Here is a 14,338-nt window from a genome sequence, read left to right on the forward strand (position 1 = left end):
GGAATCGATTCACTGCCTTTCTCCGGCCCGTAAATGTGACTCATGATCAATTTAGCAATCGATTGAGATGGTCAGTTGCAAACCATGAAGTTTCAGATGTGCAATTTCATTTCAGACCCTGCAGAAAATATAGGGTGCACAATAATAAAGCAATTACAGTAATTTCAATATGGAATTATTGCCAATACAGGCAACTCCGTTATAAGGCGTCCCAGTTTAGAGCCTGTGTCTGTAGTGGACACATACTATACCAGAAGGGCAGGATTGTTTGACTTCCTGCATGAAAAACTGTTTGCCTTCCAGGTGTTCAAGTCATCAATTACATCATTTCCTGCACTTTATTCATGCTCACTATGCTTAAGAAAGGTTTCATCAGTAAAGTTTCCTGCTCAAAGGACACATGTAAAGCTGCAGGAAGTGACGTCAGCAATGCTGCCTGCACGTAGCATCCATGCCCACAACATGCAGGTGATCCAACAACCTTGAAGGCAGCATTTTTTATTTGCTTTGTTTTAACAAGGAGCTCTAAGTTTATGAACCCAAACCACTGTAATTTAATAGCCATCCCGAATTGCTGAAAAGTTGCTCCAACCGATTATCTTTTTGAAACCAGTGATCGAAACATATTGCAATAAATAAAATTTAACTTTCACTTTATCATCCTACAATGATAATGATCTGTGGATCCTCACAAGACCACAGAAAAATCAGAAATGAGCACAGGGCTTCTCAGCTCAATGAGGCTCATCCCCTCAATGCAGTTACAGTCCAGTTATCCCCATCACATCTACCCCTTAGTCTTTGGTCAATCACAGTGTCACAGGCCTGGGAGCAACAAAATGTCTGCTCTCGGTTGCTGAAGTCTGGTAAAGCCTTTTGTGTTCCAGCACCTCCATATCTCCACACGCATTGTAGGTGATTCAACTGTGACAGGGTAAGGTCATTCCATACTTTGTAACTCCATCCACAGTCCCTTTGCCTCACTCCCTCCCTTGCATCCTTCAAGGCACATCTCAAGACCCTCCTCTTTGACCATATGTTCGGCCACCTTCCTACCTCCCCACCCTTGCTTGGGACACATCCTTGACTGTCCAGCACCTTGGGACGTCCTCCCGACATGAAAGACACTATACAAATGTAATGTTGTGCTGTATTCCACAATTCCAGAAATACTCACAGTCTCCGTAATTCCAATGGTGTTCCAGCCTTGCAGGATAGGAAGAAAAGATATAAAGCATGGAATTACCCAGCATCCACCCAGCATAAGAGCCACTCGCCAGGGAGTCATCTTGTTCCTGTAGACCAAGGGTTTGCAACAAATTGCATAATATCTGAAAATAAATGAACAAAGAAGCTATCGCAGGTTGTTGAGGATCAAGTGCCGAAGACAACTTCCCAAGATATTACTGGGTGGTTTTGGTAAATGCTTCTCTGTGGGCTACAATAAGTGACAGGAAACAAACCAGGAAATTGGGGTTGAAGGACTGAGCATGTTACAGGAATTCTGTAGTGTTATTTGAGACCATAATTTACAACATCATTATAAAATTATTCACTTTTTAAAAAAATTATTTTGCAGCAAAACACTCAGACTGGACTCAAAGTTAGCAGAGAAGGAAACAGGTTTGTTAGCGACAAGTCCTTACCCATAGTTTATCTTGATACGCATTTCCCTCTCCTCAAATATCCCTCCTCCTTGCCCAAGACAGACATTCAGGATAGAGTACAGTGTCATACTTCTCAGCAGTGTCTTGCCCAAGTCATCATCCTTCATGTATGAGCCCAAGCAGTAAATGCCAGTGGGTGATTCAACTGTGACAGGGCAAGGTCATTCCAGCAGACCCCAATCCTATCCTCACCAGGAACTGACATTGCTCATGGGCTTCGCCTTGAGGCCATTGTCTTAAAATTGAAGGTGGTGCCAGACGAATTTTGAAATATTCCTTAATTCAGTCTTGGTTTGGAAGCCGCAGTCCACAAAACACTTCCAAATTAAGCATGACTTTAAGAATTTTCCAAAATTCTGCATCACAATCAATTTAAAGACAATTGGCTAAAACCATGAGAAATATTGAGCCTCTGAGGTCCACACACACTGTCCACAAGATAATGATAAAGAGCAGTAAAGGTGTTGATTTATTTCTCTCTAGCCAAGGCACTGTGGTGTCAATTATAGTGCATCACCTTCCTCCTCCCCCCTGAGAATGACCACTTCAGCAACAGACCAAAGATACAACTTGTGATCTGGTTTGTAAGGTTCAGTAATATACCAAACAATACATTTATACACTGGGCCTTCGGAGAGACACGTGTGTTCCTTTCATTCTTTTCTTAATAACTTCCTATTTAGAGTTTTTTTCTGAGCCTTCCTGACCCTCATTTTATTTAATGATTACTACTAGTTACTAGTTAAGACTAACCTTAACCTTAGGGTCACTGATAGATTGAGGGGAGAAAGAGCATGAGAATGGAATAAAAATAGGTAGTTCCAGTTAACACTAGCGAGGATGATTTCCTGCTGTGCTGTCACCTTTCCATGATTCAATGTTAATAGCAGTCCTGGAAAAGGTGACTGTATAAGATGTTCTTTGAAGGTATAATCTGAAAAAGGAAAGTAAATACTTAAGAGTAGCGGCTGAAATTATTTTTATCTAAAAAGAACTGGACAGAAATGCTTTGAGATTTTCATTTTTTAATCATTATATAGAACCATTGACAGAGATTTGCTCAAGGAGGTGAAGCTGCGTGATGAGATAACTGGTTCACAGCCTTCCCTTTGGATCCCCTTTCCTGTGACCTTTCTGATCATGTGAATGAAGCTGGAACTATAACTGAAATGAGAGTGACAAGACGTTGTGCAATATATGGTATTCTAGCTGAGAAGAAACTGAACAAGTCTTTAGTATCAGTAACTATCTAATACAACCTCTGTTTTTTCTACCATGTCTGCTTTTAAAATGAGAGTTCTTTAACTCTTTCATATTTCATCCTTGCCCACATACGTCTACTCACCCACACACTATTTGCTCGCTCCCTCCCTTCCCTCCCCTCACCCTGACCATTTCCCCCTGCTCGGGTCATGACCCAACTATGCAGCGCCTTGGGACGTCCTCCTGACGTGAAAGGCGCTTTATAAATGGAATCTTGTTGTTGTTGTTGTTGTTGCTGGATGAGAGAATAGGCAGAAAGTTTGCTTTGTATCAATGAGGAATAAATTAACATCACGGTTAATAGTTAGTAATGAGCAGACATGCCAACAAGTTCCAAGACTTATGTAAAATGCTGTTATTTTTGGTGGTAAGCTTTCACCCTGCAAAAGTCACTCAGTGAGAATTTGTTGAGTCTCCAAAGACAGATCTCATTGTATATTATGTGGAGTGTAATGTAATGCACATTACTTACCTGTCTAATGCAATGCAACACAAATGAAGAATGGATGCTGTTGTGAGTAGAACATCCAAGGATGTTCGAACAAGACAGAAGGTTTCTCCATAGGTCCAATGCTCTTGTACTGTCTCAATTGTACCAAAGGGCATCACCAAAATGGCTACAAGCAGATCGGTAAAAGCCAGAGAAACTATGAAGTAGTTGGTCTTTATTTTTCTGCAAGAAAAACATAAAATGTATAATTTATAGCACTAGAAATTTCCGATTTTGACACAGAAGACTGAGATATACCTTGAAGATCAATTGAGATTTGTAAATCAAACCAATGCCATGCAGGCATTGGGGGCTAGGCAGAAGTGGAACTCGTTGCCAGAAGCTGTGATTGAAGCAGAATCTATCAGTGGATTTAAGAGGAAACTTGATGCAAACAATTCAACAATAAAATACAAATTTATATTTATACAACGCCTTGCATGTCGGGAGGATGTCCCAAGGCACCTGATAGTCATGGTTTGGCACCTGAGGTAGGGATGGGAACCAATGGGGCTGGGGCTAGGGGAAAGATTGAAGGTGCGGTCAAAGAGGAAGGTCTTGAGACAGACTGAGGAAGGGGCGAGTTAGAGGGATGAAGCTCCAGAGGATGGGGACAGATAAGCTGAAAGCCCACTTAACAGTGGAGGAGTGGGCAGGGAAGGAGACATAAAACTGTCTGAGTACCGGCTGAGTGAAGGGAGGAGCTGGGTTGATAAGATAAATGAGGAATAAAGGCATAGAGGGGTATAGGAATGGCACAAGCTAATTGGTCTGAATGCCCCGTTTCTGGACTGTATCATTCTGTGCAATTCTAAGTCCTCGTAAAGTGGTTTGGAGATCAGAAGACTCTTTGACATACCTCTTAAGAACAGATTGCAGAATAACTCTGGGAGAGAGACTTGGGAGCAAGTCACCTGCCTCTCTTCTTGGCTGGGGATCAATGTCCAAAAGAAGAAAAAGGGAAAACAATATTTTGCAAACAAGGAAAGAGAATGAATCAGACCTTCAAGGATTATGTAGGGTAAATAGTAATGCATTATTTCCGTTGCTCAACACATCAATAATGAGACTGCATATATTTAAGGTAATTGCAAAAAAACCAATTAAAGAGAGGACAGAAATTCTTTACAAAAAGAAGGTTTACAATGTGGAATTCACTGCTTGATACTGCAATGAATGCAGTTTTTTTTAAATGGAATGACAATCCTGTAGCTTGGAGTCCTTGGAGCTTGGTTAGAACACTCGACTCACAAGCGAGAGACTTGGGTTTGATTCCCGGCAGAGCGAAATGTTGGGCAAGATTCCTTACTACACGCACCTCTGTTTACCTAACAATAAGTAGGAACCCATTTGTTAGAACCCAGGTGGATCGCTTTTCCAGGGATAATAATCCGTCAAGAAAAAAAATTGTTACTCAATCCACAACTGTTTGTGGGACACTGCTGTGTGCAACTGGCTGCTGTGTTTCGCCCACAAATATACAGTCAATTAACTTTACAGTATATTTTGTGAAGAGCTTTGAAGCGTCTAGAAGACGTAAAAAGCACCATATCAAATGTAAAGATTATTATTATTAATGAAGCAGATGTTTGACATAGAGGAATATTATACGGAGTAAAAGAAATTAAGCAGAGGAGTGGGTTAGATTAGACAGCTCGTGTGGGGTAAATCACCTGTATAGACTTAATGTTTATGCTCTGCAAAATGCAGTGTGAAAATGCAACATCTGGTGTGTTAACCATCAGCAGTACTAATTATCATATCACTGAAGCTTTCTACTTTAGTAATTGGCTTCGCTCCCAGTGAAGAGATGGTGAGTGGGAAGCACTTTGAAATGTCCTCTGATCTCCACCCAATTTTACAGGGACATAGAATTCAGCCCAACTCGTCTGTGACAGTGTGTTATACTTGAAATGAACCTAAAAACCCACACAAGGTTTTGCAGCTTTGTGCTCAGTGAGAATACTGATACTCATTTGTTATTATAATCTCAATAGAGTTAAAAAAAAAGGTTTGAATGTAATACAATAGAGTTCAATTTGCACCAACCACATTTATATTGTGAGTTCCTCAAACCACTTCCCCAGATTCGGTAAGGCCTACAGAACTGCCTGTACCTCACAGTAATGTCTGGGTCCTTGCTTAAACTATATACGTGACGGCGAATCACTACTAAAATCAAATCACTGCCAAAAGTGCAGTGTGAACCTGGCATGAATGTCTGATACTGTATTACAGTATAAATCCTTTTTTTTTATCCTTTCCAGATAGTGGTTACAACAGTAGCAATCAAGAGTAGCAGAACAGAACTCAAACGTCACCTGTAATCATCAATGAAAAAAAAGCTTCTCAAATATATAGGTAATCCAGTCATACAAGCACATGAATCAACAATGACAAAAAAAGTAACACTATAGAATGAGGCTTAATCTGGAAAGTTGTCTCTCTGTAGAAAGATTACCAAGGCAAAACATCTTTGTGAGAAAGAGTGAGAGAGCAAGAGAAAGAACAAATGACTTCTCACCTCAGTTGTTTATCCATGCAGAGGGCCACCATAACCAGGAGATTGCCCAGAATAGTCATCATTATTATAATGGTGAAAAATAGGGTGAGGATAGTTCCTTCCACTATCGTCAGCCTGTAGCCTGACTCTGGCTGGCCAGCACTGGAACTGCCGGAAACAGAACATTTAATCAGTTGGGATCAGAATTTGCAACCAATTCGGTGTTTGGAGTTACAGAAAAGATTCTGTCATTTTCCTGCTATTGTCTATCCTTTGAAGAACAGAATCTAAGACAGTGATGATGTGTTGTAAATTTTAAATTAAAAATTTTAATTAAAAATTGGAAATTTGTAAAATAAATCTGGTTATTCAATCCACCGTTTGTAAAAACTGCTGTGTGCAATTGACTGCTGTGTTTCGGCCACAAAATTCAGTCATCCACTTCACAATATATTCTTGAAGGGCTTTGAGACGTCTCAACTGTGTGATAAGTCGTGATATCAAAATGCAAGGATTATTATTATTGTTATTATTATTAATATCAAAACCAAAGTAAACAGACACGCTTTGGGGATCTTTTGACAATTTATAATTAGGATTCATGCAGCTTTCAGGTTTACAGGTTTATGGGTTCTGTCCCTCAAACAGCTGTTTGACGAATCTTAACATTGATTTTAGAACAAGATATTCACTTGTTTGGCAACAGCTCTTTTCTGTGTAGCACTGCAATGGGTCAATATCTCACAAATCATGGAGCAAAGTATTAGCCTGGCTTGGTTGGAAGCACTCTCGTCTGTGAGTCAAAGGATTGTGGGTTCAAGCCCTGCTTTGGGACTCTGAACTCACAGCCTAGATTGACCCTCCCATGCAGTGCTGGGTGTATGCTACATTGTTGAAGGTGTTGTCCCTTTGGATTAGACGAAAACCCAAGGTGCCGTCGGCCCGGTCAGGAGGGCGTTAAAGATCCCTTGGCACTGCTCGAAAAGGGAAGGGAACTTCTCCCAGTGTCCCCAACCAGCCAATCGATCAATGAGTGGGTCGTTGAGCAATCCCCAGCTTTGATTGGCAGTCAGATGTCAATCAGGGTCAGGCGGTGGGATGAGGGGTGTGATTGGCGGACTGGGCTGCCAGTCAGTCAGTGGGCAGGCGATAGACGGTTCATGAAATAGTGTGGGTAAGTGAATCAGTTGTGACTGACTTCTTGCCAACTTTGGCTGACCTCAAAGTGATTGAACCCCACTCACCACCCCACCACTGAAGCTCAAAGTGCCAATGTGGGACTTGAACCCTTCTAAATTACAGGTAGGAGTGCTCCCCACTGAAGCAGGCTGATGCATGTTGATGATAATGGAAAGTGACAAGGAGCAGTAAAATACCATAAGTTCATTAAATTTGGCGCCCACATTTTTCATGGAACAGGCCTTCAAAAGGTTGACCATTTCATTAAAGCAAAGGTAAGGTTTAATTAATTTATTTATTACAACACATTTAAATTCCCTCAAAAACTTCCAAGCAGGAAATATAATAAATTTAAGCGCACCACAAAAAATACTGGTGTAGAGTACACATAACCCCAATAGCTTTGAAAAGAGGTAGGCACATGCGACAAAAGGGAAAAATAAGCATTTAATGGCCTGATTCTGATTTTCAGTTTCAAGGACATGTCACCCATGCCCTTGTGATGTTGCACAGAAGCAATATGTGAGCGGTACAGCAATAACATTACCCAATATTGGAATTTTCATTGATAATATTACTGATTTATTGTGTGTCTGCTTACCACATAGCTCTCGTGAGATCCAATATACCTACTAGTTTTTCGTTGTGTCAGTTTCTCCGGTCATCTGCATGGGTGTTGCTGGGTTTAAGCCCCTTCTTGTGAGAAATCCATGACACTCTGAAAAAGAGAACGAGACATAGGACACCAGCCCATAGAGGCACGATGGTCGATCTTCAGATCAAAGCCTAAAAAATAAACTTTACAATAAATTGTGCGAAGGGCTTTGAGACATCCATCTGCTGTGAAAGGAGATACATCAAATGCAAGGATTATAAAGCACCTTTTAATTAATTTAGCTAAAATGTGATGCGCTTTGAGACCTCCTCCAGACGTAAAAAGCCCCTTATAAATTCTCAGCAAAAACGGTCTTTTACGTTTTGGCTGTTGCAAAAGCTGGTCGTCAACCAAGCTCTGAATAAGTACAAAATCTTAAACTATTTGGGAACTGGGAGACATAAGAAAGGTGATAGTTTTGAAAAGGAAACAAAAGGTAGAATCGGTGACACCTAATCACTTCTTTGTAATTTATCTTTATCTTTGATGCAATTTTCAATTTTGGCAGTTTTGTTTTGGTCAGCCGGATGCCTAACACTTGCAAGTGTTAGCAAGTGAAACCCATCACCATGCTTAAGAGTATCCAAACCAGACTGAGAGTTCCAAACATATATATGTCATCTGGAAATTTCTCTATGTCTTGAATGGAATTCTTGAGTTCTCTTGCTCACTCACTCTCTGGAGGAAATATGCTCTTTCGCACACTCTCCAAAGGGAAGCACTCTGTTCACCTACTGCTGGAGTCTAACCAGCTAAAGCTGTGAAGCTTGTGGTAATGGTGGTGTGCCTTTCTATGGGCCTTAAAGATTCAGTTTTAAAAAAATGCTGGCCCTCCCAACAGTTAACCAATAATCGGGATGATAATATAGAACTTGAAACATCACTTACCAGAATCAGAGGACTGACTGAGTGAGTGCGGTCTCCCTCTTCATAATGTGAGCTTTTCTTTCTGTGATACAATAGAAAACAATGTTCTCAGTCATCCTTTTGCACTTTGCTTTTGCTTTGCAGCACTTTCTTACATCCATCTATACTCTTTAAATGTAGTGCTATACTTACAGTAACAATATGCCGAACAATTAAAATATGAGATGGTAAATGTTTGCTGTAGGAAGAGATCAAAGACTTTACACAAGTGGTATATCAAGTTCCATGGCAAATTACCAAGTTAGTAAACAGAAGTACAAAGTGCAGTGAAACTGAAATGTGATGCCAGCACACCACTTACTCATCTGGGGAACAATTTCATTGATTATAATTTTATCGTTTTAATTCCTCATCCATTTCTAAAACAGTTTGTTGCTGTATTCTACATGTCTCTCCACCTGGTACTTTGAAAAAGAGTAATGAAATTTCACAAATCTTTTCTTTTTCAAATACAGGGTGACTAAAAAGTGGTGATACCATTACAATATCTTAAAGAAATTATGATTTTTTTTAGATAATAGGGCAGTTATCATGAGGTTTTGTTCACCCTGTAGTACCACAGGATCATCCACCTGAGAAGTGCACAACTGCAGTATATAAAATAAAAACTGGCATCACTATTCTAAAACTCAGAGATCCAGCTATTCAATTTATTCTAAGCTATTTCCTTACTTTTCAAGAATGCCATTCTCAATTTCCTTCAGTGGGTTTGTGGGTAAAGGCAGCATAGGCATAGCAGAGGATAAGTTCCACCTGGGTCCAGCTTATTATAAAACACATTATTTAAAACCAGGAAAATAAGTGAAAAGACAAAGCTATTCTAACTTGTTGTAGCTATTATAACTACTGTACTGTACATGATATTTGCATGGAGACTGAATACAATAATAATCCTCGCATTTGATATAGCACCTTATCATGTCTTCAAGACGTCCTAAAGCGCTTCACAGAAAATAATGTAAAGAATTGACTGTATATTTTGTGAGCAAAAAGCAGCAGCCAATTGCACACAACAATGTCCCATAAACAGTCGTGGATTGAGTGACTAAATTATTTTTATTTATTTTGAAGGAATTATTACTCCCGGAAAGCTAGGTAAACAGAGGCGTGTGGAGTAAGTTAAGTTGCCTCACATTTTGCCCTGCCATGAATTGAACCCAGGTCATCTCATTTGCGAGGCAAGTGGTCTAACCACTAAGCTATAGGACTCCTGTACTGTGTACTGTGTACAATGTACTGAATCCTTAATTGTAACTCTATTAAAGGTTTGCTCAACTACATGTTTCATTATTAGGACTTCTGGGTTTATTTTGTTTAGCAATTTTTAGCAATATGTAGATGTCCAAATATTGGGGGGTTTATACTGTAAGATTACAATCACATCTGCGCGTACGGAAGGGAGCGATTCTCTTCTCTGTGCGCTCAGGCAAGTCTGGTGAAGAATTTGTATGTGAAAGAAGGAGGTACTGCATGTGCGTGAGGGCACCTCTCTCCCCTCCATGTGCCCAGGCAGGTCTGGTGAAGGCTCTGTATGTGAGACAAGCATCTCATGCAGCGTCACACTCTTCTCACATACCCTTCACCAGACAAGCCCGCGCACACAGAAGGAGAAGCTGAGAACAAATGTATTGCACAGAGCCAAGAGCGAGAGAGAGACAGAGAGAGAACCTCACCACAAAGTTAAGTCAGGGCAGGTCACCATTTCTGGTGTATCATTTTTTTTTGTCAGTTGGGTGGCTGGCACATGGGGAAGCCCATCATACTGTGTCTTGGGGTTAACGCTAACCATCTAAAGCCGCATAGCTTGTGATTATGAGCACTGCTTAGCAACTCCCTGATGCTTGTCCAGCTAGGACCACCATACCTGTTAGAGCTTTGGTTTTCAGGGTTAACAGAGCAGAGTAGATGATCAGTCTGCCCCTCCACTGAATGGGTTGGCTGATCTGTCATCAGCAATGCCCTGGAACTGCTGTGCTCAGGAGCCAGACTAGCGAGGCAACCAGAGAGGGTTTACTCCATTCCAATCTTCCATTGCCAGACACATCACATTGTAGCAAGCTCAACCTCAGGAAGACCCCACTAAACTTCCCCCAAGGAGGATGGTCATTAATCGGTTATTAGACATCTAGACATTGTGGAGTCTTGTAGCTCAATGGTTAGAGCACTCGCCTCGCAAGCGATTCTCGGGCAGGGAGAAACGTTGGGCAAGTTTCCTTACTCCACACGCCTCTGTTTACCAGCAATAAATAGAAACCCAATTGTTAGTTGATTGGCGGATCGCTTTCTGGGTGTAATAATCTCTCCAAAAAAAAATTGGGGCACCCAATTCACGATTGTATGTGGGACACTGCTGTATGCACCTGGCTGCCATGTTTCACCTATAAAATATTCAGTCAATTCACTTTACAGTTATTCTGTAAAGCGCTTTGAGACGTCTCGAAATGTGCAAGGATTATTAATAATATTATTATCTGACAAGCGCAGGTTTAAGTGCTTGCTAGATCTGACTGTAGTATAATTAACTGATACCGTAACAAAACTAATAAAAGTGTAATCTCACACCCTCCGCTTTCAAATTGTATTTTCTGTATTATCATTCCCGTGTTTCATGATGTTATATAAAAGTTATAAAACAATGTTTTTCAAACTTTGAGCAAATGGGGGAAGGTGCAGATATGTCAGACTGGTGGAATATAAACACAGAAACAGACTGGTTGGGCCAAGTGGCCTGTACATTCTTTATAACTACAATGTTTAACTGCACAGGGAGTACAGCCAACGGAAGCAATATATCACTGTTAACCAGCAATGGGAGCCTTTGATCCAACACTTTGATACTTTGATTATTTCACTGCCAGTTGGAAGGTTTGAAGAGCCCTGGTCAATGAGATGGAAAAGCGTGAGTGGCGCCTTTTACTTCTTAAAATAATAATAATAATTCTTGCATTTGTCACATCATCGAGACATCTCAAAGCACTTCTCAATAAAGTGCAGTGACTATTTATTTTGTGGGCGAAATTCAGCAGCAAGTTGCACACAGCAATGTCCCACAAACAGCAATGGAGTGAATGACCAATTTTATTTGGGGGATTGTTGGCCACAAATTGTTAATGTAACACAACCATGTGCAGTGGTTGCCCAGATATGTGAAGTGGAACCAATTTCCAGTTAGCTCCTTAGGAATCAGACAAAGCAGCAAACCAACCCTTCCTTCGTTATGGTCAGTAATGCCCACAGAACATTATCCGTGTATACCCTGCACCCTCCCACTCTCCATCAATTGTTGCTTGCAAATTGCTTGCTTGACCACTGTCCAGCACCTCGGGACATCCTTCTGATGTAAAAGGCGCTATGCAAATGTAATTTTGTATTGTATTGTGTATCTGTTCAGAAAAAGAGCTGCAATGCTGCTGGAGTCTCTGAATACAGTCAGGCGATCCTAGTTTCACTTGAAACCCCAGCGATGACCATTTAGAGTTCCCTCTTGGATCCTGATAAATTGCAGATCTGAGTCTCCCCAAGGGTTTTATAATAATAATCCTTGCATTTGATATAGTGCTTTTCACGTCTTCTCGATGTCTCAAAGAGCTTCACAAAATATGCTGTAAAGTGAATTGATTGTATATTTGTGGGCGAAATGCGGCAGCCAATTACGCATAGCAGTGTCCCACAAACAGTCGTGGATTGAAAATGACCAATTTATTATTGTTTTGTTTTGGAGGGATTATTATTACTTTTTATAGATGTGGAGCTATATTAGTGAACACATACAGCATGCAGCACCAGATACGGCCATGGCTGGGGATAAATAAGCTGGTGGGAGCGATCCATCACTTTGATTCACCTTGAGGCTGTGAGAACCTGACTATTTATTCAACCCGTTTTTTTTCCCCCCGTAAATCCATAAATGAAAATAATTCACAAATAATAAATAAAAATAATAAATAAAATAATTGGTTTACTCCCCATCTTCCACCCCGGCAGAGAAATGATCCCGCCAAAAATAAAAAATACATCACTTACCTCTGCCTCTTAAATGGGGGTATAAATGGTTCAACTAAATGAGTAGCAGATCTCTAACCCCAGGCAACAACAACAAATTACATTTGTATAGCACTTTTCATATCGGGAGGACGTCCCAAGGCGCTGGTGACAGAGAGGTAGCAAATCAGTACTCGCTCCCCATTACCTAGAGAGCAATCAAATGCTGTGATCCCTGGATAATAATAATAAAGTAATAATAATCCTTGCATTTCATATAAAGCCTTATCACATCTTTGAGACATCTCAAAACGCTTCACAGAATATACTGTAAAGTGAATTGACTGTATATTTTGTGAGCGAAACATGGCAGCCAATTGTGCACAGCAGCGTCCCACAAACAGTCGTGGATGGAGTGACCAAATTATTATTATTTTGGAAGAGATTATTACTCCTGGAAAAGCGATCCACCAATTGACTAACATCCAGGTTCCTAGTTACTGCTCGGTGAACAGAGGCGAGAGGAGTAAGGAAACTTGCCCAACGTTTACTGAGCTCCAGAATCACACCCAGGTCCTCTCCCTTGCGAGGTGAGTGCTCTAACCACTAAAGCACAGGACTCCATGGTTGCCTGAATAACCTGCTAAAATGTGGTAAAGTGTGACATGTCGACTTACTCCTTTAAGCTTGTGAAAAGGTGCAAGATTTGATGCCGCGTCGCCAGTGTGGCTGCGGACCTCTCCACTGGTGCTGTTGTTACTGTCACAAAGAGGTTTAAGGCAAAATTTGCGACATCTATTCTGCGCTTTCACTGAACCCAGTCAGAGCTGTGTGAACAGAGAAACAATAACATGAAAGGAAAGTCTAACTGGGAGGTGGTAATCTCGTCTCTAGGATTAGATTCCTGGGTTACCCCCTAACCATACTGTTTTTTGGTGAGTTATTTACCTGTATATTGGGGTGGAACCCACCTTCACCAAAGAGCAATGGCAACATACATTATGAAATCTGTCTCTCCCAAAACGAAATTGACTTCATTGCACTCTCTCCACAACCATCATAAAAAACGAATGCCGGGCACTGTGCTCTTAAAGAGCAAAGTTATCCACTTGAAACATTAAAACCAAGAAAGACTGCGGTGTAACAGCTGCTGCTGACCTGACTGACACCTCTCACTCTGTGCCATTGCGCGGTGTACCTGACAGTCCGCGGGTTTGCTGTCACCTCCCACTCCGCTTTATGCCACATTCCCGGGATCGCTGAATCATCTCAAACTATTGAAAGCAACATTTCCTTACTCAGGTCCTACCTTACCGGGATCAGCAAAGCTTCTCCTGGGATCAGGGGAGATGAGAGGTGGCAAACTATCATCCCACGGCTTCTCATAGTCCGGCAAAGCACCAGCGCCCAACAGGTCTGCCCGAGGCTGCGGGACAGCGGCAGCGGGTCAGACCGCACACACACACACACACACACACAGTGGGTAACGTAGAGAATAAACTCTGCTGTAGAGACATAGCCAACTCTTTAGCTCAATGAGCGCCCTCTTGTGCAAGTACTATACATCCTCCAGATACACACACACTTAAATCACTCACATAGACACACTCTACAAAGGCAGTGCTGGACCGTTAAGAGAGAGAACCGCCGACCACACCGTCCTCTACAATTCT

General features: G+C 41.2%; 1 protein-coding gene across 2 annotated transcripts in view; it reads right to left on the reverse strand.

The window, feature by feature from the left end:
• LOC103185614 (5-hydroxytryptamine receptor 4-like) overlaps nt 1–14,071 on the reverse strand; it is a 91,525-nt gene extending 77,454 nt beyond the window's left edge. For both annotated transcript variants that reach the window (XM_007904214.2, XM_007904215.2), the window contains exons 1-6: nt 13,980–14,071; nt 8,646–8,706; nt 7,736–7,820; nt 5,945–6,091; nt 3,403–3,603; nt 1,178–1,331 (exon numbers count right to left, since the gene is read on the reverse strand). In XM_007904214.2, coding sequence (XP_007902405.1) covers nt 1,178–1,331; nt 3,403–3,603; nt 5,945–6,091; nt 7,736–7,773 — 540 coding nt within the window. In that variant the 5' untranslated portion in view covers nt 7,774–7,820; nt 8,646–8,706; nt 13,980–14,071. The remainder of the gene's footprint in view (nt 1–1,177; nt 1,332–3,402; nt 3,604–5,944; nt 6,092–7,735; nt 7,821–8,645; nt 8,707–13,979) is intronic.
• Between the last annotated feature and the right edge of the window lie 267 nt (nt 14,072–14,338).

This window comes from Callorhinchus milii, unplaced genomic scaffold, assembly GCF_018977255.1.
Source record: "Callorhinchus milii isolate IMCB2004 unplaced genomic scaffold, IMCB_Cmil_1.0 Scaffold1, whole genome shotgun sequence".
Lineage (NCBI taxonomy): Eukaryota > Metazoa > Chordata > Chondrichthyes > Chimaeriformes > Callorhinchidae > Callorhinchus > Callorhinchus milii.